We start from the raw sequence: 21,864 nt of genomic DNA on the forward strand, positions 1-21,864 counted from the left end.
CTTTTGGCCCAAGGAGAAGATCAGAACGCTTACATCTCCACATCGAAAGTTTTGACATCCGCATCACTTCTTCGAACATCAACCAACACCATATTATATACAATGTCCGGACTCGCAGAAGCTGATCAGAAGGGTAAGCACTCCGTCACTCTCTTCCCTGGTACCCAGCTTCCGCCGGACAGCGGACCTTTCGTTTCGAGAAGTAAGTGGGGTAAAGAATTCTGACAAAGACTCTTCCTTCTCTTCTTTTGGCGATGGGATCGAACAGAGTTGCAAACCTTTCTCGACGCCGAACAGGCCAAGGCTCGTGTTCAGTCTTCGATTCACACTTTCACCGACCGATGCTGGGATCAGTGCATCAAGTCAAGCATCGGATCTAGCTTTGGTCGTGGCGAAGAAGCTTGTTTGAGTAACTGCGTCGAACGGTAAGTACACATTTAGCATACTTCACCGGTAAAGCCTTTCGCAAGTTGTCAGCCTGCTCGGAGGAGTCTCTTTGTAACGGTACGCATGGGATCGGTGTAGCTAATGGACATTTCTGACGAGAGCCTCTCTTCTTCTTCGCGCTCGGTCGATCGCTTGTTGCTTATGCAGATTCCTCGACACTTCTTTGTTCATCGTAAGCCTCACAAAGCAACCCCGCATACGATACTTTTAGCTACTATTGAGCTCGATCGCTGACGCTGTGCCTTTTCCCAAATGTTTGGTGCTCATACGACGATCGCAGGTCAACAAGTTGCAAGAACAGCGAGGACAGATGTCGTAATCTTCATCATCCCCGACCTCTTGTATCAGTACTACAAAAGCTTTAACAGCACACACCATTCTTACGATTTCGACCTGTGCAGTCCGCCATTTGACGGAAGGTAGAAGGACAAGACAGACTCGACTGATTTCTGAGCTCCGTCCCACCGCTGAGCGGACCAGCAGACGACACTCGGAATCAGACGTCGTCCACGTGGCCAGGCGAGCAAGCTGCAATTGATACACTCGACACAGACAACACTTGAACTTTGTGATGGTCCAACGACACTGCTCTAATAAACCGACTCGTTCTGCTTACAAGGATGTCAGGCCATCCCGATGCGGCGACTAAGATGCAAGTTTCTCGGGCTTCAGCCTTGCCCGATTAAGCGGAACGGGACATGTCTTCGGCGAATTATGAGCTTCCATAGAAGTTGTGGCCCTATCGAGGGAGCCAGGGATGCTCAGCACAGTGATTGAGCCTTGACAAGATGACGTTGTGGAAAGAGCATGCTTGATGATGAGCGAAGTGATATGTCCCGACCGATGCCGCGTTTGCGCTCAATTTTGCTGCAGAAAATCGCGGCAACAGAGCGCGACGCCAATATGCCCTGCAACTCGGTTGCCAAGTTTGACAGTTGACGAAGGCTCCTCTTCCACCTCGTTTTGAATGTAGAGTTGGCTGCCTCGTCATGTCTGCTCTTGTCGCCGGTGCTGACCGTCTTCGGGAGCCAGCGTAGCACGCCAGAGTTGAGACTGCGCTTTGAGCTATGTTTCAACCACCGGTCCTCCGCAGGCCATTCAATGATATCAACTGGAAGTATCTTGCTTCTGATCATCATCTTTCTTGCACTCGTTCCGTTTTGTTCGTCTAGCTCGGTCACTGGTAGATTCGGTTCTTCAAATTCATCGTCGTCGTCGTGCAATCTGGTATTGCAGCAATCTTTTGGGTATCAAGAGGTTCAACAGCCGCCTCAAGAAACTTCTGTCTCTGGTAGACGAGGTTCCAGCATCAACTTCAAGAACCAACAACCCAACGAACTTCGTTGTCAGGACCACCAGCATTGCCAGGCTGATCAAAGGAGGATTGAGCAGGATGGAAGACCACACACAAACCAAACGAGGACGCTGAGGCCGTGGAGTGGAATTCTGCTGCCTCACCTATCCGCTCATCAAGTCAGGTAGCTACCTCATCCCACTCGAATTTGCCTTCGTATCAGGATGCATCATCGTCCTCACCACCACTACACCCACCGTGCTTGCTGCTGTAGACACGCTTCCCCGCATCTCCCCACTCGTCCTCCTGTTCCTAGCCATCACAACTCTGGCATGGCAAGTCATCGGCCTAGCCACGATTCGCATAGAAATGAGTTCGATCTACCGCCTAAACATTCGCATCAATTTCCTCCTCGTCTTGATCACAGCGATAGTAGGGTCAATAGGAACGGTGGTGATTGCGACAAAGCACAGGCAGTCGGTAGAAGTCTGTACGAGGGTCTACGGGAACCCGCCGCTGAATAGTTCGAACGGTGTGCCTATTGATGGGTTGGACAAGTTCGCACCTGGTAGAAAGATTTGTGATTACTTCATGTGGGCTCAGACTGCTGCTATGGGTGGTCTGGTGCTGGTTTTGTCTGTTACTCAGGTATGTATGAGGATCGGAAAGAAGAGCAGCGGAGATGGAACCGTAAAGAGCTGACAGTGAAGCGTGTCGTGTTGACAGGTGTATTTCTCTTACTTCCAGCGAGCGTATGGTCAGAAGCAGAGGGCTGCACTTCAGCAGCTGGAAAGCTGCGACAAGGAGACGTAAGTGGATCACATGTTCTGATGCTGAACCCTGACTTCGACAACGCAATCGACTAACCTGTCTTTGACCTTGTCCCAATAGCGGTGATGGAGACACATCTTCGAATGCACTCAGTCCGATTCCTTATCGCAGTACGCTACCGAACCCGCACCGATACTGAAGCTTTGTATGCAAACATTTCGAGAGCCACCAACGAATGGACAGATGACAGAAAACTAGCTTGCCTTGTGAAGTGCGTTGCGCGGTGAGAGTCTACAGACGTATCGAGATCTAGTATCGAGCTGCGTAGCTTGCCCGATTCTGATTCCCGATGCAACGAGGCAAGCCGAGCGGATCCGAGTTTAGCAGCTGAGAAATTCAAAGTGTGCTGATTGGAGCCTTGAGCGCGCGCCAAGCGACGTTGGGTGCTTTGGTCAGCAAGCTTTGAGAATTTACTGTGAATTCTGCATTTCTTCGTACGGTAAGTGTTGAGATTATCATATCTGCCACCCAAGAAACGGGCAGCAGCGCAAGTCTCGGCAAGCAGCCGTCTAGAAGCTGATTCCAGAGCTAGCAAGTCAGTGCCACCACCGTTTCAATCTCAAATGGCTTAGATTGCCATTCCTTCCACCTTTCGTTCCTCACCATCAACCTACTCAACACGTCACATCATGCAGAGAGCTAGTAAGTAGCATTAATAGCTTTCATTGATAATACCAGCATACTTTTCACTCCCCGACCAACACCAGGTAAGCTCAGATTACTGATAACAGCCCTGCAACCTTTGCCTTAATACACCATCACCTTTACTTCGTCCGATTTCTAACAATCGACCTACTTTATCGCATCTCATCCTTCGCATTGCATCGCCACTTCATCGCTTCCTCTACAACTATGACCACTGCAGGCTTGGTCGCTCGAAGCGCCGCTCGCTCGGCAACAGCAAAGAGCCTCAACAATGCTGCCAAGGTCGCCTGCGCCACACCATCGCAGGCTCGCGGCCTTGCAACCGTCACCGACACCCCCGTTCGCTCCTTCGGTGGTCTCCGTGACCAGGACCGCATCTTCCAGAACGCCTACATGCGCCACGAGCACGGTCTTAAAGGCGCCAAGGCACGTGGTGACTGGCACCGCACCAAGGACATCCTTCTCAAGGGTCACGATTGGATCATTTCGCAGATGAAGGAGTCCGGTATGCGTGGTCGTGGTGGTGCCGGTTTTCCCTCCGGTCTCAAGTGGAGTTTCATGAACAAGCCAGGATGGGAGAAGGATCCTCGCCCTCGTTACCTTGTCATCAACGCCGATGAGGGTGAGCCTGGTACCTGCAAGGACCGAGAGATCATGCGTGGTGATCCCCACAAGCTTATCGAGGGCTGCCTTGTCGCTGGTCGCGCCATGAACGCCAACGCTGCCTACATCTACGTTCGAGGAGAGTTCTACCTTGAGGTCGCCCACCTTCAGCACGCTATCAAGGAGGCCTACGACGCTGGTCTCATTGGCAAGAACGCTTGCGGTTCCGGTTACGATTTTGACGTCTATGTTCACAAGGGTGCCGGTGCCTACATTTGCGGTGAGGAGACCGCCCTCATCGAGTCGCTCGAGGGTAAGCAGGGTAAGCCTCGTTTGAAGCCTCCCTTCCCCGCCGATGTCGGTGTCTTTGGTTGCCCCACCACCGTCGCCAACGTCGAGACCGTCGCCGCTGCACCTACCATCATCCGACGAGGCCCAGCGTGGTTCGCCGGTTTCGGTCGTGACAAAAACCAGGGTACCAAGCTCTTCGCCATCTCTGGTCACGTCAACACGCCATGCGTCGTCGAGGAGGAGATGTCGATCCCACTCAAGGAGCTCATCGAGCGTCACTGCGGTGGTGTCCGTGGTGGTTGGGATAACTTGCTCGGTATCGTCCCTGGTGGATCTTCCGTTCCCATCCTTCCCAAGCACAAATGCGAGGAGGTCCTCATGGACTTTGACTCGCTCCGTGAGAACCAGTCTTCGCTCGGTACCGGTGCCGTCATTGTGATGGACAAGACTACCGACGTTGTTCAGGCCATCTCTCGTTTCGCTAAGTTCTACAAGCACGAGTCGTGCGGTCAGTGCACTCCATGCCGAGAGGGTACTACTTGGCTCGCCAACATGATGGAGCGTTTCGAGGAAGGCCGTGGTAACAACCGTGAGATCGACATGATCTACGAGTTGACCAAGCAGATGGAGGGTCACACCATCTGTGCGCTTGCCGATGCAGCTGCTTGGCCCATTCAGGGTTTGCTGCGTTGGTTCCGACCCGAGATCGAGGAGAGGATGCGATTGTACCAGGAGAAGAACGGTCCTGTGCTTGTCGGTGGAAGGAGGTTGAAGGATATGGACCCTCAGTACGCCTTCCCTGCTAACATGGGTACTCCTGTTTCGCCAAAGGCTCTTGCTCAGTCGCAGTAGATTTCTCTCTCAGTTGATTTCATATGTCGACAATTTTCATTCTTGTGCTCAATTGATACATGATACACACATCTTCTTGCTTGTAATTGATATGATGAGTTATTTCGATGAATGATAGTGAACAGGAGATGCTCATTGAGATGCGGTGGCTTGTGACTCGTGCAAGACCCATCGAGGCAATTCCTTATCAGTGCCTGTAGCTGGATTGAAAGTGCTATTCTAGAACACCGAAGCATGTTCTCCACACCCTCGCACGCTCACTCGCAATCGCTTCTCTTCGCTAAGATAACATCCTCGGGTGTTGGTGAGCTGCATTTGTGGGGTAAGGATTAGCATTGCCACTGGCTTGGTGTTTGCCAGGGCTATACGCACGAAAGATGTTTGCCCGCTGCAAGACAAGCGCAAGAGCGAGACATGGCGAGATGTGGGGATGACAAATCCGGCGGTAGTCCTCTGGTATGCACTACCTTGCATGGTTGCTTCACTTCGCCGGTCACGGTTGGTCCAAGCTCGCAATCGGTATGAGCCCGGCGCAAAGAGCTTCACGACAGAAAGCAGGATGACATTGGAGTTGGCTCAGCACTGTTGCAGCCGAAGACGAAGTGGACCCTGCGAGCTGCTGCCTTTTGTGTTACCTTATCAAGCTGGGCGAATTTCTTGGTGTCTGGCATTCGCACTCGGCTTCTGTGCCTCTGACGTAGCCGCCGCGTTTTCCCCACAAATCGCCTCCACTTACATCTAGGCGTTGTGTAACACAAAGCTTGCATGCTTGCCCGTCAAACAACTCATCGTGCAGCCCCTTAGCCCTTTCGCCGTTGTGTGCATCTGTCGACCGCCACCGCTAATGTGCAATGCTAGCCGAGGTCCGTTGTTTCGGCAGCGTTGATTAAGCATCTCTCCCTCTCGTCGTCACAGTTGGTGTAAGGGCGGGAAAGAGGAAGGATACAGTAGCTATTTCTAGCGTCGCATGTCCTGATCTCGATCCGAGGTCTAGAAGAGCTAGGTGCGAACGAGAAAGTGTGGGAAAGCGAAGCAACAAATGGTGCTCTCCACACGCTGGCCAACCTATGACCAGGGCTGAGAATAGAGGTGTCGTGATGAGAAATGATGATGTCTGTTCACAAGGGTTTTGTGCGCTACACAGTCACGTTCTTGCCTCTACTCTTTGATGTACTGTCTTGCAGTAAGTTACTGCGCTGTTTGACATGCCTTAGCTTGTTCTACCTGCCTTGAGGGGGAGCAGGTGATGGCTGTATATAACCACTGAACCCTATCACAACAACTATTTCCTTCACATCCACACCTGCATAACATCTATATCGCAAACGACGCTGCTGTCCAATCAAGCACCACGCACACACCCCGCGATTCCTCCCAAACTAGACTACCTCTAGAACATATACACAATGTTGTCCTCGACATCAGCTCTCATCTCCCGCGCCGGTCTCCGCGCTTCTGCACCAGTCGCACGACGAACATTCGCCACAACACCTCGCGTCCTCTCTGCAAGACCAGACACAGTCTCCGGTTTCCGCGATGACCACTCCCACAACCCTGTCCCCGGCGCCCACCCATCGCCCGAAATCAACATCGCTCGCACCCGCTCAACCATTCGAGTCCTAGTCCCATCTGTTGGCGTCATGTTCGCGTTCATTGGCTGGTGGTTCTTCGGGCATGAGGACCGGGCCCACCGCAAGGAGACCATCGATGTGGGCGCTGATGGGTTCAACAAGTTGAAGGGTAGCAAGCACCGTGCTGCTCAACAGCTCGCTAATGGGGAGAGGAACCCGGATGGATCCAAAGTCCTTTAAGCTCGAAAGAAGCAAAGCGTATCTGGACTCGTACTTAGCATCGAACACTCTACCACACTGTATTATAGTTAGTTGAAGTCTTCGCGCTCATTACTCCTATTTGCATCACGTGATCAGTCATGTAGGCGTGCGCGTCTGGGCTGGACTCAGCAATCGAAAATAGTCCGCTTTGTGAAGAGCGGAGCGGAGAAGCCAGTTGAAGAGGCACCGGCATCGCTAACGCATGACATAGTAAATGGGAGCTCACAGGATCGGGGAATCAGGAAGGCATCGGGTGATGAGGAGGACAGGCAAGAGGAGAGGCTAGTGGGAGCTAACACAGCCTATGCACAAGGATTGACACCATGGTATGGAGGGGACATGTTGATATGACAACACTTATGAAAGAAGATATGTGGCACATGGGCATGACTCGACAAAGTGAGCACAGTCAGGTGCAGAGAATACATATATATGTTCTTAGCTTAGTTGTTACCTCCTTACACAATTTATGCCTTTTACACATAGAGCATCAGATTAAAAAGGAGTGCCTGACCGTGGCCTCCTGAGTGGTGTATCTAATTCTAACTAAGCCTCTTCACAACTCTCTCCGCTTCTCTGCTCCTCTCTTCACTACCATCATCTCCACCAAAGCCAAGGCGTATGATTAGCAGTCTGGTTCGTCGATTATTGCCCTCCCTGTATACCCTCCCTTGCCGCTCATTTCTGCGCTCGACCGGCCCCCTCTTACGGCGGGCTTCGAGGACCTCACGGGTCTTTGCCTGCAATCGACTTAGTTTGTTCGTGTTAGGTTATATTTTTTAGGTTTTGTTTCGTGCGATTGAGTCTAAACGGGATGCGTCTCCAACTCCTGAAGCTCCGTCTGTCAATGGGACTCACTCGACGCTGTTCTGTTCTCGAGCGAAACGCTCCCGGTTTCGAGCAGAACATCCAACATTATGTTTGAAGCAACCACAAGACGTCCTCGTGCTTGGGAAACATGGCAATAAGAAACAGTGTCGACTCCCAACACTCTTCTTCAGCCGCCTACGTTCAGACATCTTTAAGTCTAAGGTCTTCGCTCTCTATTCGAAGATGAAGATCGCAACGCACTTTCCGAAAGCTCCAGTGTTTGCCGCATTCTTGCTCGCTCAAATCAACTCACCCTTGTGCTCCTCTCACCCTTTTCAAGACGTCAGTCTGGTGTCGAGTTCCCTCAGTCCGCGCTCGCTGTGGTCGTGCTGATGCAGGCGAACAATATTCAGGTCAGCCTCTTCTGTTCATCACAGCCTCATACTTCTTCTCAGACCACGATTGAATGCAATGTATATTGTTTGTGCTTCTTTTGGGTATGTATGTACAAGACTCTTTCGAACCAGCAAGGAAGAAGACGTGTACGAGGATACAGATGCTGGAGAGAGAAGAGACTGGCCTTTTCGATTCAGATATTACATCACCGCTGCAACTCCTTCTGCTGTTCCCACTCCATATCGTCCTCCTCTTCATCATCCTCTACAACAAAGTTGCTCTCCTCTTCGCGAGACAGACGATGCATTTGGGACATAACATGCAAAGGCATGCTCTCTCCATCATGCTCCTTCCTGCTTGTCTCCTTCTTCCTGCTGCGGTGATGCGTTGAATCGAAAAGGCCGAGTTCCTAATGTTCATCCCTCCTGACTTCCTCATACAACCTCCTGTCTGGTGTCTCATCCTTCTTTCCACCTCCTAACAGCCTCCCGATCCAACCAAATGACCCACTGCCACCGAGACCAAATAACGACTGAGCAGCTCTCCTCTCTTCCGCTGCTACTCTCGCTGCTGCGGCTCTTGCAGCCCGCTCTTCTTCCGACTGCAGGCGCGGATGACTCGAGATAGATCGTCGGATCGGTCGAGTAGTATAACCTTCTCCATCAGAGCCATCGACGCTCATGCTTCGTCGTCGTCTGCGTTCTTCTGCCCTCTCTTCATCGTCATCAGAGTCGGACTCGTCATCGTCGTCTTGTGGAACGGTGATCTCGTCTCCAAACAATGCACCGATCTCTTCTAAGGGTACACCTGATGTCTCTGGGTATCCGAAGTAGACTACGATGAAGGCTAGGAGAGCGAAGAAGGCGAGAATGATGTAGAGCTTCCAGCCGATCTTCTCCATCAGAATGGGCGTCAGCTCGCCGACGAGCCAGTTGAAGGACCAGTTGGTTGCTGTTGCTAGCGATGCACCTTTTGCTCGGAATGCAAGGGGCATGATCTCAGGTGCTGTCAGTAGCGTAATAGAGGGAGATGAGGTCAGTATACAGCGTCCGGTCGCTCGGAGAGACCCAGATAATAGTAGAAATGGGCTCATAAACCAACAACTTACGATATAACCACGGGATGGGTCCCCAACTGTATCCGAACCAGGCCATGTATACGATGATAGATCCGACAACAGCCTGTGGTGTGTAGTCCTTGTCGAGGTAGAGGAAGTATCCGCAAGCTGTCAGTGCAGCACCACATCCAACAGCACCTGACAGCAAGATGGCACGACGGCCCCAAAGGTCGACCAAGAACCACGTCGGAACCGTTGCAAGAGTGTAGATGATAGCGTTGACACCTGTCATCAGAAGAGCGTCCCTTCCAATCCACCCAGCCGACTCCAAGATCATGGGAAGATAGTAGCAGACGCTGTTGATGCCAACCAGCTGCGCAAATGCTTGACTGGACATAGCGATGAGCGTGCGATAGCGGTATTGAGTGAACATGCGCTTGTATGAGTTGTCGCCCTGCTTGCGAAGGTAGAGGACGTTCTCCTTGATCTCTCTGAACTCGAGCTTAGCTCTTGGTTCGCTGGGGTCACCCGCACCATGCAGATCAGCAAGCACCCGCATTCCTTCTTCATCCATGTCCTTGTCAAGCAACCAACGAGGTGACTCTGGCAGCAGAACGGATCCTACTGCCAATGTGGTACCAATTATGACTTGCAAACTAAGGGGCAAGCGCCAAGCCATATCGCTTTCGATGAATGATGCTGCGTAATCGACCCAGACACTGCTGGCATAGCCGATGATATTGCCTGTGAATTCGATGCAAGCGAGCTTACCACGGTTCTCTGCAGGTGAGATCTCGGATTGGTAGGTCGGAACGATCATACTGAGCACACCGACTCCTAGACCAGAGATGACACGTCCGATGAGCATGGAGTCGTAACCCGAAGTAAAGGTTTGAACGGCACCGCCTGCAGAGAAGATGACGGCACCCCAGAAGAGTGTGTTTTTGCGTCCAAAGATATCTGCGAGTCGACCGCAGGCTAGGCTCGTCACCAATGCACCGAGCTCAAGGGAAGCAACGAGGGTGCCGATCTCGTAGGATGTAGGATGGCCGAAATATGCTTTGAAGTAGGGGCCTGTGATGATTCCGGACATGACACCTTGGTCGTAACCGAACAGGAATACGCCTAGTGAGGCGAAGCAGGTGACGAAGAGCATGAGACCATCTCCCTTGATGCCGACCTTTGCCAGGGGGGATGTACCTTGATCCATCGAGACAAGTGGGGCTCTTACTGTGCCGTTAGATCGAATAGAGCTGAGCGTGCCTGACCGCTGTCGACGGTGTCCGTGGCCATTTGGAGTAGCAGAACCAGGACCATTGGCGTAGGTGTTGCGCTCAACCTCGCTGGAAGGTGGAGTGGAAGACCTCGAATGTTGGTTCGACATGGTAACGGGTTCACATCAACTGCAGATGCAATACCGTGGGTATCCTTTCGAGATCGACTTGGAAGCGAGTGATGAAGCTTTCAGATGAGCGAAGTTCAAAAGTCCATATCAGGTCAAGTCCGTCGATCGAAGGGCGAAGTGACTGAAGTGCAACTTGGCTTGCAATTTGCGGTCACCGTGCACTCGGATTCTGATACAGTCGTTCGGCAGCCAGCCGTCAGACATGGCGGTTTTACACAGCCTGAGACCTATCAGTTGGCGCTTAATTCAGTCCAAGCCAGGCAACCCTTTCACCTCGCCGAAGAGATGCACGAGCACAGTCTCGCCAGGAACATGCGACCTTTTACGCTCGTTGTAAAGGATACACGATGTAACAAAGCTGAGTAAATTTTCGAATCGTCTTCACCGACGCGTCAGAGTTGCCGTTGTGCGCGTGTGTGTGTGTGTGTGTGTGTGTGTGTGTGTGTGTGTTTTGTTCTGAAACTGCGTGACAGCAGAAGCGAAAGAATTGAAGATAACAATTAATACTCGGCGTTATCGGGGTCATGATCAGACTCCCTTTACCACAGCCATGTGTTCTATGTAATGCTTAGTTTTCTTAGTGTGAACCTAAATGACAAACACATATATATACTCCATTCACCACTCTAGTCCTATCCAAGACAGGATGTGTCACTTCATTCATACTCCTGTGTTGCTATGATACTGAGTGCCACTGAGCTGTCACCATGACAACAATCATGTACCTCATTGTGCTTCTCACTTAAGTAAGTCTCCCATGCCTTGGTGTCTCAGCTGTAACATGTGCATCTTGCTTGAGATGCCGATGCATCTTCAACTCCCCCTTTCAGTGGGATCTCCAGCCCTATCATCCTAGCTAATCGTGAGGTGTTGAGACCCTGTAAAGGTTTTGTCAAGACATCTGCAACATTGTTTGCTGTTCCGATATGTTTGATTTCCACATTGCCCTCTTGCACATGATTGTGGATGAAGTGATACCATGTGTCAATGTGCTTTAACTTCCAATGTTTGGCTGGATCCTTACTCACCTGCATGCACCCCTGGCTATCTGTGTATAGTACAGGCCAAACGTTTGTGATCTCCAAATCCCAGAGCAGGTATGAAAAGAACAATGCTTCTCTCACTGCTTCGGAAGCAGTGACAAACTCGGCTTCAACTGCCAATAGTGCCACACACTTTTGAACATGAGACCTCCAGCTTACTGGACATCCATATACATATGTTATCAACCCTGAAGTACTCCTTTGTCCATTTGTGGGGTCAGATGCCCAGTTTGCATTGGTATACATTGTTACCAGTGTATCTGAGTGCTTGTTTGTCTCCCCTCCTAAGTGCAACTGATATCCATTCGTCTGGTTCAGATACTTTACCATGTGAATGGCTGCCTTCCATGCACTGTCGATTGGGATCAACATGTATCGCAACAATATGCCAATGGCAAAGGCAATATCTGGTCAGGCTGTGTTGGAGACCCATAATAGTTGGCCAACCAACTCTTGATATTTCTTTGCTTGCTGAGGATCACATCTCTCGCCTCCAGCAACATTCACTACACTTAGCATGGGTACCCAAGATTTCTCGTTTGTTCCTCCTAACCATTTGTTCACCATTTCTTTGATGTATGCCATTAGACCTAGAGATATCTTCCTCCATTTTCTATCATGTGTGATCTTGATACCCAGAAATTCTTTGATCCTTCCATTGTCTTGTGTTTCCCATTTGTCCATGATCTCTTGCTTGGTGTGGTCTACTTCATCATGACTGGGTGATGTTATCAGCATGTCATCCATGTATGCTGTAATGATTGTGATCTTGTCACCTGTCCCCCTTGAGTATAGGCATGGTGCACTTGGCATGCAATGAAATCCAATCATCTGGAGATGTGAGTCTAACTCAATGTTCCATTCTCAGCCCAATTGTTTCAGACTGTACAGTCCTTTCACTACCTTCAATGCTTTTCCAGGTGGTATCTTGATTCCTACTGGGGGCTTTAGATATACATTGTGGTGTATAGTAGAGTTCAGGTATGCTTGCTTTATGTCAATAGAGTCTATTTCCCAATCTTGTATTGCTGCAACAGTGATCACCCCTCAAATGGATTGGATGGGTGCGACTGGTGTGAAGACCTCTGTGTAGTTGATGCCCTCGCATTGGGTGAAACCTCATGCCATGAGCTGGGCTTTGAACTTTGTTGGCATGAGGTTTGCATCGGTTTTGATCTTGAGTACCCAATGCATGTCGACAGTGTTTGCACCCTTTGGGAGGTCAACGATCTCCCATGTGCCCATCACTTCTAATCCATCCAGCTCCTTTTGCATGGCCTCCTCCCAGTGCTTTCTGTCTTCTCCACTCATTGCTTCATGTATGGTTGGGTCCAGGTTCTTTCTCCATTCCGGTTGCATCACTATGAGTCCAAAGGATTTACTGTCAAACTGAGTTTTGGCAATTGATCCCTGTTCCATCACCTCTGCCATTCCTCCACTTAACCTTTCTTCTGAATCTGTCTCCATACCCATGTATTCTTGTAGTGGCCTTTCATCTGTTTCATCAAATATATTTTCTTTGTTATATCCTAGGTCTTCAAAATCCTCTTCTGTCATCATCACTGGAGGTGCCTTTGTGTCGACCAGTCACCACTCCATTCTGTCTGACCAGCACTTTGATTCCATGAATTTTGCTGAATTGCTCCAGAACATGTTTGGATTATAGTCTGGACTGTAGAATAGCCAGCCCTTTCTCTCTAGACTGTATCCCAAGAAAATGGATGCAACAGCTTGCTGGTCCAGTTTCTTGTTGTCCCATTTGACTTTGGGTATGTTTACCCATGCCAGACAACCAAACACTTGTAGGAGTCTTAAAGCTCGCTCTGGTGACTTGCCGAACATGGCTTGATAAGGGAACTTATTATCAACACTCAGAGTGAGGTTGATTTTGAATGCCGCAGCTCTGATCACATACAGCCAAAACCTCTTTGGCAGTCTCCTCTGCATCAGCAATGTTCTCATCTTCTCTCCAAGGGTCCTGTTCATTCTCTCCACCTGCCCATTTTGTTTGCTGTTGTACCCCATGGTGGTTTGCCACTCTATGCCCTTTTCTAATGACCATTCTAATGCATCGTTGCTTTTCCATTCAGTTCCTTGGTTGGAATGGATCGCTTTTAGCTTCTGATCCATCTGTGTCTCCAGGAATGAAACAATCCTTTTGAGTTGCATGAATGCATGACTCTTTCACACCAATGGCTGTGCATACACATACTTGCTATGATCGTCGATTAGCACCAGAGTGCACATATACTCCATCACGTGGGATGAGTCTATTATTAGATTGATGTGGATGAGAACCAGGGGCCCCACAGCTCTTTCGCCACTACCTTGCCCCATCCAGGCACTTGTGCTCTTGGATCGTATGCACTGCTCACATGTCAGAGCAGTGTTTGGATCCAGATGCATGGTATGCTTATTCTTTAATTTACTCATGATCATCCTGGCTTTGTCTCTTCCTGGGTGTCCAAGATGCTCATGCCATAGTTGTTCCTTTGAAACTTTCAGTTCATTCTTAATATGCTCGAACTCCTCATCAACACCTTCAAACAGTGATGCTGACATGACCATTGCACTTTCTTGCCATGTGTTGCTTTGGAACTCCAAAAGTCCTTGCTTGCAATTCTTTGCAATTTTAAGTGTCATGCCATTTGTTAGAACAATCTGGCTGCTGGTTGCATCCAATGTCACTTGTGCTCCTTCATCCATTAATGAATTTGTTGACAGAAGGTTAACATTAAGATGCTTCACATATAGTACATTTTGGAGGGAGATTTCCCTGTAATCTGTTGATATGCTTGCATCTCCTATAGCTGCCACTTCCAAAACCTTGCTTCCAGCAGTAATTATCCACTTTTGGCAAGTTCTTGGGTGGATGAGCATGCTATAGTTGTTTACCATGTGATAACTCGCCCCTGAATCCAAGATCCAATGAGCTGTTTCCTTGGTGTTCAGGGGGTCTTGTGAGAGGGTGAGGGAGCACCACACTTCCTATTTAAGTTTGGCAAGGGGAGAGTCTTTGGGAATGGTAACTGAAGCATTGCATTGACTAATGCTGTGTCCCAGTCACTTGCAGATCCAGCATTGGATTCGGCGTGATCTTGCTGCATTCTTCGGGCTCATGTGGCTATTGTCAGCTTTGGCTTCGGTCTCTCCAGTCCATTTGCTTTGATCATTGTTGCCAGCAGTCTGAGCACTGGCTTGGCAGGGGTTGATCTTTTGCATGGGGATGCTCTCGACAGTGGTCTGTCAGATGCTTAGTGCAGTGGCGAGGGTGTTGAAATCGATTTGATGGATGGTGGCAACCATCTCCTTATACACTGGATGCCAGATCATGCATTTCTGCAGAGCTGAGAACAATGTATCATCAGCGAATGGTTTGCTGAGGAGGCTACTTTCAGTCTGTATGGACCAGATCTCTTGAATTAGCTTTCTGGCATCCAAGTGAAACATCTTTGTGTCATTGAGCTGCGAGATGAGTGCAAGTCTGTGAGACGTCTTGGTGGCTTCATTTGTGAGACTGTTTTCGATCTTTCTCCATACTTGGTTGAAAGTAAGGTACTCCTTGATTACATCTAGAATGAGGTAGTTTACATTGTATTCTCCAGTAGTGTCGATTGTTCCGCACAGGGCATTAATTAAAGCATCATCGAGGGAGCAGCTCCATTTTGGGTGCTTCTTGTTGTATGTTCCCTCGAGATGTTTCATCACATGGGGCATGGATCAGAGGAAAGGTTTCATGTGAGCACTCCAGCTATAATAGCTGCATGACATGAGCTTTGGCACAGGTTCGAGGAGCTTTGCTAGGGTGTGAAAGTTATATCACTTGTCATCATTATCGAAGTCAGAGTTGGAATCAGTGTCTTCATCAGCTTCATTGTCGATGGCCTCTGGCTTGTTCTCATTTGTGGCATCGTTGTTGACCTGAACCTGGGTGTTCTTGCCTTTTCTGCTTCCTTTGATCCTCATTTTGGAGTCTTCTACCATTGTTGTCAATGAGTTTTGGTTAGCTCGGTGATAGCTTCTTCAGACTCTTAATCAATTGAAGATAACAATTAATACTCAGCATTATTGGGGTCACAATCAGACTCCCTTTACCACAGCTGTGTGTTCTATGTAATGCTTAGTTTTCATAGTGTGAACCTAAATGACAAACACATATATATACTCCATTCACCACTCTAGTCCTATCTGAGACAGGATGTGTCACTTCATTCATACTCCTGTGTTGCTATGATACTGAGTGCCACTGAGCTGTCGCCATGACAACAATCATGTACCTCATTGTGCTTCTCACTTAAGTAAGTCTCCCATGCCTCGGTGTCTCGGCCGTAACATGTGCATCTTGCTTGAGATGCCGACGCATCTTCAACTGAAAGTGTTGGTCCCTTCTGAAAAGTCACAGCAGCAGGCGATCCTGCTGAAGATTACGATCCAGTGAGACGCTAAAAGGTGACGCAGAGCCGATCTGATCGGAGATCAGGCAGAGCCGATCCGGTTAGATGACCGATCTCGCCAGAGATCGGGTACAACACAGTCCCGCTCGTTGTCAGGCTAGATCATTAAGTACAACAGCTTCCACATTCGGCATGTACTACGACAATGTATTTATATCAAGCTGAGAGAGCACTAGGCTCTCACCACGTTCTTTCAGACAATTGAGTATATATGTTTCTGCCCTAAAACAGTAGTGACATCGTACTCGGACTCTCCCCGATCGCCAGTTATCGGGACAAAACATCTTCACATTTCAACAGATCCGAGCGACTTTTGGAATGCAACAATATACTCACACACGTCACAGAAGTGTCAAAGAGAGGGGCGGCGCTACTGCAACTCAGCCCTGAACATGTCGTCGTTTCTCCCTACTACCACCAAATTCAGCTGATGGCAAGACCTGACACCTTTCAATATCCACCCCATCACGACAAAACTTAAGGCGAATCCGCATCTGGATTTGATACCCGCACTGCGACCAGCAGCCTCTACACCCTCAGCCTCTACACCCTCACCCTCATTCGACGAGGAAGTGTCGACGACTTCTGCGCATTACATTCTCCTCACAGGAACATTCGTGATGTACAATTAGCTTTGCGTAGAAGAGCAACGCCAACAATAATTTATATCTCGCTCGGCGCTGTGCACAACATGCATCACCGTCCCTCGCTCGACGGAGCCAGCAATGCTTCGTCCACCAGTCCAACTCCGCACCCGCACAACGTGCTTCCACCATCGCAGTCCATCTTTCGATTCCCTTCACAAGCACCGCCCGGTCAGCATGCTGGCAGCTCAAACAGCTCTCGCAGTACCACGCCAATCCCTCTCGATGCACGCCACAAGTCAGCACCTGTGGATGCCAATGCACCCTTGCCCTCCACCTCATCCGACCGCCGTCGTAAGGTCTCAAACAGCCGAGTGGAGCCGCCACAACAACAAGGTCATGTCGCTGGCCTGTCAAGGCCGAGTGTAACACCCTCGCAACCATCACCAAATACCAGCAATGTCTCTGTCTCTGCGACCAAGCCTGCACATGCACCGTCCACTACGACACTCGGCAACTATCAGCTTGGAGACTGTCTTGGTCGCGGCGCCTTTGGCTCGGTCTACCGAGGACTCAATTGGATGAATGGAGAGACCGTTGCCGTCAAGCAGATTCAGCTCGGCAACATTCCGAAAGCTGAGTTAGGCGAGATCATGTCAGAGATTGACCTCCTCAAGAATCTTCATCACCCCAATATCGTCAAGTACAAGGGCTCAGAGAAAACAAAGGACTACCTCTACATCATCCTCGAGTACTGCGAGAACGGCTCGCTTCACAACATTTGCAAACGCTTCGGCAAGTTCCCAGAAGGGCTCGTCAGCGTCTACATCTCTCAGGTCCTTCAAGGTCTCATCTATCTCCACGATCAAGGTGTCATCCATCGCGATATTAAGGGCGCAAACATCCTCACCACCAAGGATGGTTCCGTCAAACTTGCCGATTTTGGCGTTGCGACCAAGACAGGAGCCATGACCGACTGTGCAGTCGTTGGCAGTCCTTACTGGATGGCTCCCGAGGTGATCGATCAGAGCGGCGCTACCACCGCCAGTGACATCTGGAGTGTTGGATGTGTTGTCGTTGAGTTGCTCGAAGGCAAACCCCCATACCACTTTCTCGCGCCAATGCCAGCCCTCTTCCGCATCGTCCAGGACGACTGCCCGCCTCTTCCCGAGAGTGCTTCGCCCGTTGTCAAAGATTTCTTGCTACACTGCTTTCAGAAGGACGCCAACCTGCGCGTTTCAGCACGCAAGCTGCACCGACACCCTTGGATGGTCAGCGCTCGCAAGCAGCTCGAACAACTCAAAGCAGGTGGCTCCCTCAGAGTGGGTGGAGGCATCGCTCTCAACTCCACCCACGAGGAAGCTGTCAAGAGTGTCCAGGAATGGAACCAAGCGCTCAAGGAGCCACCAAAGCAGGCAGTCCAGCGTCTCTCGGAGCCTGAGACGGTCCGGGTTCCTATGCAGCCTAGTTTGCGCAGAGTCAACGCCATTGCTGCCGAGTTGGGCACTGCAAAGCCACTTGCCCGTAAAGGACGTCTTCCGAGTCGACCCACTTTGCCTGTCGACTTCAGTCCTCCTCCAGCAGTGCCGCAGAAAGAGGTATCAGAGGAGAGTGCATCGAGACCAGCGTCCAAGTTGCTCGGCTCGAAGGGCGACACCGCTGCCGTTTTGGCCAACGCCGTCAGTCAGGCTTCGTCTGTCAAGCAACCTCCTTCACCTGCCAATGGGTCAGGCTTCCGAACACCAATTGTGGGAGCAGCTCCAGCTACGTCGCTCATGGACCATCGTGTCAAGCTCGCCGACCTGCAGCAACCGGAAAGTGTCGACGACAACTGGGACGACGACTTCGAGGAGGATATCACCACCACAAAGATCGCTGCTCTTGAAAGGACTGGATCGTCTCAAGGTCAGGAAGGATCTGCCTACATCAGTCCAATTGCAGCCCAAAGCGCAGCAGGCAAACAGGAAAACGGTCAACTCACAACACCCGCCAAACCCTCCCAGCTCCTCTCGGCCTCGCCGGATGCACAAGACTCCCTCTCTGTCTCTCCTTCGCGCCACGCAGCCTTCGAAGCAGATTTTGATCAGCGAACGATCCGACCTGTCTCTGGCCCGCTCCTACGAAGTGTTGCCTCCTCTCCACAGGTCCGTGTCTCCTCCAAAGAACCTGCAAAGGACGTTACCTCATCATCTCTGGCTGACTTCTCGAACGACGATGGCGACGACTACTCCGACCTGGTTGGGGACGGGCAAGAAGATGTCCTCAACCGACGCATTCGTGATCTGCAGATGAAGAACAGCGTCGGTAAGCGTCTCTTCCATCCGAATGATCTTGCTCGTCTCTCGAGTCCTGGTGCAAAGGCCACGCGGTCAAGTGTCGCCGAAGCTGAGCTAGACTCTCCTTCTCGCGCCTCGGATCGTCGCAGACAGGCCTCGTCCGAAGCATTGCGCAGTTCCTTGTCTACCTCGATCAATCGCCCACCTTCGAACCCTGCCAGCCCGCAAGCAACCCTGCGACTCGAGAAAGATGAGAAATGGAAGCAAATGCGTCGTACTCTGGGCAAGTACTCGGAAGATCACTCTGCCGAAGACTACTCGGACCTCTTCGGTCAGCCGGATCAAGACAGCAGCAGCAAGGACGAGTCCACTTTTAGTAGTGGCAACACGTTGCAGCTCACTGCTCGTCTCTCGAACCGATCCTGGATGAGAGATGATGAGCGTGATGAAGATGATCCATTCGCCGAGATTGACGAAGGCTTGAATGCTGAAGCCGACCTGGAAGCCAACGTTGCACGCGATCAGCATGCTCGCATGTGTGCTTTCGTCACCGATCTCGTCGAGTCGCTTGACACACCCGCTGGTGTCGAGGAGCTCCTGCAAGTGTGTGAAGACATCGATCAGGTGCTGACCGACATGCCCGAGATGAAGGCACAACTTCTCGCATCTCATGGTGCTCTAGCTCTCATCCAGCTGTTGGAGGCAGCAGCGGACCGCGAGCTGGCGACTCGACTGCTTGGCATCCTTAACCTCATCATCTTTGAGGACCCTGAAGCACAGGAGAACCTCTGCCTCATCGGCGCCATCCCCGTCGTCATGACCTTCACCACCAAGAAATGGCCACACGACCTTCGACTGGAAGCTGCTCACTTCGTCTTTGCCATGTGCTCGACCTCGCGGCTGACACTCCAATTTGTTCTCAGCTGTCGTGGACTACGCACGCTGGTCAACTTGATCGACGAAGACTACCTCGAGCAGAAAGACTTAGTCTGGATCGGTGTCGGTTGCGTCAGCAGTGTGCTGGAGCTGCAGAGTCCGGCCTCACGGAACGACTTCTGCCGTATGCTCGCACAGGAGGGTCTCCTCGAGCCTCTCTCTTCCGCGCTGCAAAGTGTCATCGATGATGAAGAGGACGAATATGCTTCCGAGGCGCGTGCAAACATTCTCCAGATTTTGCTCATCTACTCGCAGTCGGACAACTTCCTCAAGAAGCAGGTCGCGACACGCAGCGTTCTCCGCCGAATCCTGCGGTCAGCGTCTTCGCTCGGCCCCGAGTCATTAACGTTGATGCTCAAGATTGTCAAGAACCTCTCAATGTCTCCAGCGATCCTTGACGAGATGCAGAACGCAAATACTATCGAGATCCTCACCAACATTCTTGCAAAACACCACAGCGGTCCTCATGGCACAGAGATGTCCAACCAGGTGCTCAACACCATGTACAACCTCTGCCGATTGTCCAAGTCGCGGCAGGAAGAGGCTGCTCAGGCTGGTATCATTCCTCAACTCCTGCGAGTTGCTCGTACCAATTCGCCGCTGCGTCAGTTCGCATTGCCGATCTTGTGCGACTTTGCTCATGCAGGCAAGGCTACACGCAAGATGTTCTGGCAGCATCGCGGTCTTCACTTCTACCTCAAGCTGCTCGAGGATCCGTACTGGCAGGTGTCAGCGCTCGAAAGCGTGCTCGTGTGGCTGCAAGACGAAACAGCGCGAGTGGAGGAAGTGCTGCTGCAGAGCACATCGATCGAGTCGTTGCTCTGCGTTTTCGCGACAAGCAAGGCCAACTCATTTGAGAACCTGCTCGAGCCGTTTGTCAAGATGTGTCGACTTTCGAGCGGCATCGTCGCTGCCATGGCGCGAAACACGCTGTTCGTCAAGCGACTGCTGGAACGACTTTCCCATCCCAAGGCTGTGGTCAGGCTCAACTTGCTCAGGATCACCAAGATGATATGCGATCTCAAAGGCGATGCACGATCGCCACTGGTGGAACAGCTCAATGTATACGATGTTGTCGAGAAGCTGAGCGCCAAAGACAATGCTGTGCTGGTTAAGGAGCTTGCTCGCGACATCCTCAGCCAAAGGCAAGCCGAACCAGAAGCCGAAAGAACCGTCAGGCGGACTCTTTCGGATACACACGTTGGCGAAGGCACACGCAGTCCCGGATCGGTTGGTAGCAACAGTCCTCAATCGATGCCGCCTCCTCTGCCTAGCTCAGCGTTGGGTCAGATGGTAGGCATGCGAGCTTCTGCCCCTTACCGACGCAAGATCTCAAATGGGGCTAGCGGGAATCGCGATGCAGCAGATGTATCGTCCAGCAGCATTGCTCATTCCATCATTCATGAGCGTTCGATCTCGACTTCGATGATGGGCTCTTCTCCATCCTCCGCTTCAGCCGGGTCTTTGGCGAGCACGCCATCAAATTCCCGCAGCAGCGCTGCCATGCGCAACTTTGTCGGTCGTCTCGGTCAGCCGCGCCGCTCCATCACGCCAAATCGAGAACTGATGGGTGGCAGTCATCCGAGCTTTCCCACAACCCGCACGTTACCCCTTATGCCGCTAGAGCCACTTCCGCAGGGCGAGGCAGTGAGGCAGAGACAACATTCGCAGCCGCAGATGGGCTCCAGACGGGTAGCTGGCGAGGATGGCTCACCTGAGTCGACGTTAGCAATCGAGAAGAAGATTGCACTTAATCTGCCGACAGGATTTGGCGGGCTGCAGAGAGGTATGAGCCCAAGAAGCAGAAGCATTTCGAATGAGATCAAGAGAGCAGCTGCATATACTGCCGATGCTGGGGAGGTAAGAGCGCCGTCATTGCACGCTTCGATGGATGTGAATGCTACAAGGGGCAAGATGGAGGATGAGGATGAAGTAAAGGGCAGCGATGCGGGAGTTCTGCATGCCACGGACAGAGACAGAACGATGCGTCCGCCTTCTAGAAGGCCTATACCCTCGCTGCCAACCAGTCATCGCCCTTCGCCGTAGGGCATGTACCATCTTCTCCATACATAACCTGCTAGATATACACAAAGCAAATGACGTGATGC

At 51.1% G+C, this 21,864-nt stretch overlaps 6 protein-coding genes across 6 annotated transcripts; 4 read left to right on the forward strand and 2 right to left on the reverse strand.

The window, feature by feature from the left end:
• Positions 1–102: 102 nt before the first annotated feature.
• Positions 103–766, forward strand: UHO2_00634 (putative TIM8 - Translocase of the mitochondrial inner Membrane; the record flags this gene model as incomplete). Its single annotated transcript, XM_041557254.1, has 4 exons — positions 103–133; positions 269–425; positions 595–619; positions 728–766. 4 exons carry the CDS (start codon positions 103–105, stop codon positions 764–766), a joined length of 252 nt encoding a protein of 83 aa, XP_041413188.1.
• A 2,658-nt stretch (positions 767–3,424) lies between these two features.
• On the forward strand, positions 3,425–4,963 carry UHO2_00635 (putative NADH2 dehydrogenase (ubiquinone) flavoprotein 1; the record flags this gene model as incomplete). The annotated part of the gene is made up of 1 exon (XM_041557255.1): positions 3,425–4,963. The coding sequence occupies one exon, from the start codon at positions 3,425–3,427 to the stop codon at positions 4,961–4,963; it is 1,539 nt and encodes a 512-aa protein (XP_041413189.1).
• A 1,406-nt stretch (positions 4,964–6,369) lies between these two features.
• Positions 6,370–6,774, forward strand: UHO2_00636 (uncharacterized protein; the record flags this gene model as incomplete). The annotated part of the gene is made up of 1 exon (XM_041557256.1): positions 6,370–6,774. One exon carries the CDS (start codon positions 6,370–6,372, stop codon positions 6,772–6,774), a length of 405 nt encoding a protein of 134 aa, XP_041413190.1.
• Positions 6,775–8,410: 1,636 nt separating this feature from the next.
• On the reverse strand, positions 8,411–10,442 carry UHO2_00637 (uncharacterized protein; the record flags this gene model as incomplete). Its single annotated transcript, XM_041557257.1, has 2 exons — positions 8,411–9,006; positions 9,110–10,442. The coding sequence occupies 2 exons, from the start codon at positions 10,440–10,442 to the stop codon at positions 8,411–8,413; spliced, it is 1,929 nt and encodes a 642-aa protein (XP_041413191.1).
• Positions 10,443–12,625: 2,183 nt separating this feature from the next.
• UHO2_00638 (uncharacterized protein) lies at positions 12,626–13,675 on the reverse strand (the record flags this gene model as incomplete). The annotated part of the gene is made up of 2 exons (XM_041557258.1): positions 12,626–13,056; positions 13,180–13,675. 2 exons carry the CDS (start codon positions 13,673–13,675, stop codon positions 12,626–12,628), a joined length of 927 nt encoding a protein of 308 aa, XP_041413192.1.
• Positions 13,676–16,651: 2,976 nt separating this feature from the next.
• Positions 16,652–21,802, forward strand: UHO2_00639 (uncharacterized protein; the record flags this gene model as incomplete). The annotated part of the gene is made up of 1 exon (XM_041557259.1): positions 16,652–21,802. The coding sequence occupies one exon, from the start codon at positions 16,652–16,654 to the stop codon at positions 21,800–21,802; it is 5,151 nt and encodes a 1,716-aa protein (XP_041413193.1).
• Positions 21,803–21,864: the final 62 nt, after the last annotated feature.

The sequence above is a fragment of the Ustilago hordei genome (assembly GCF_900519145.1).
Source record: "Ustilago hordei strain Uho2 genome assembly, contig: UHO2_contig_01, whole genome shotgun sequence".
Classification (NCBI taxonomy): Eukaryota; Fungi; Basidiomycota; class Ustilaginomycetes; order Ustilaginales; family Ustilaginaceae; genus Ustilago; species Ustilago hordei.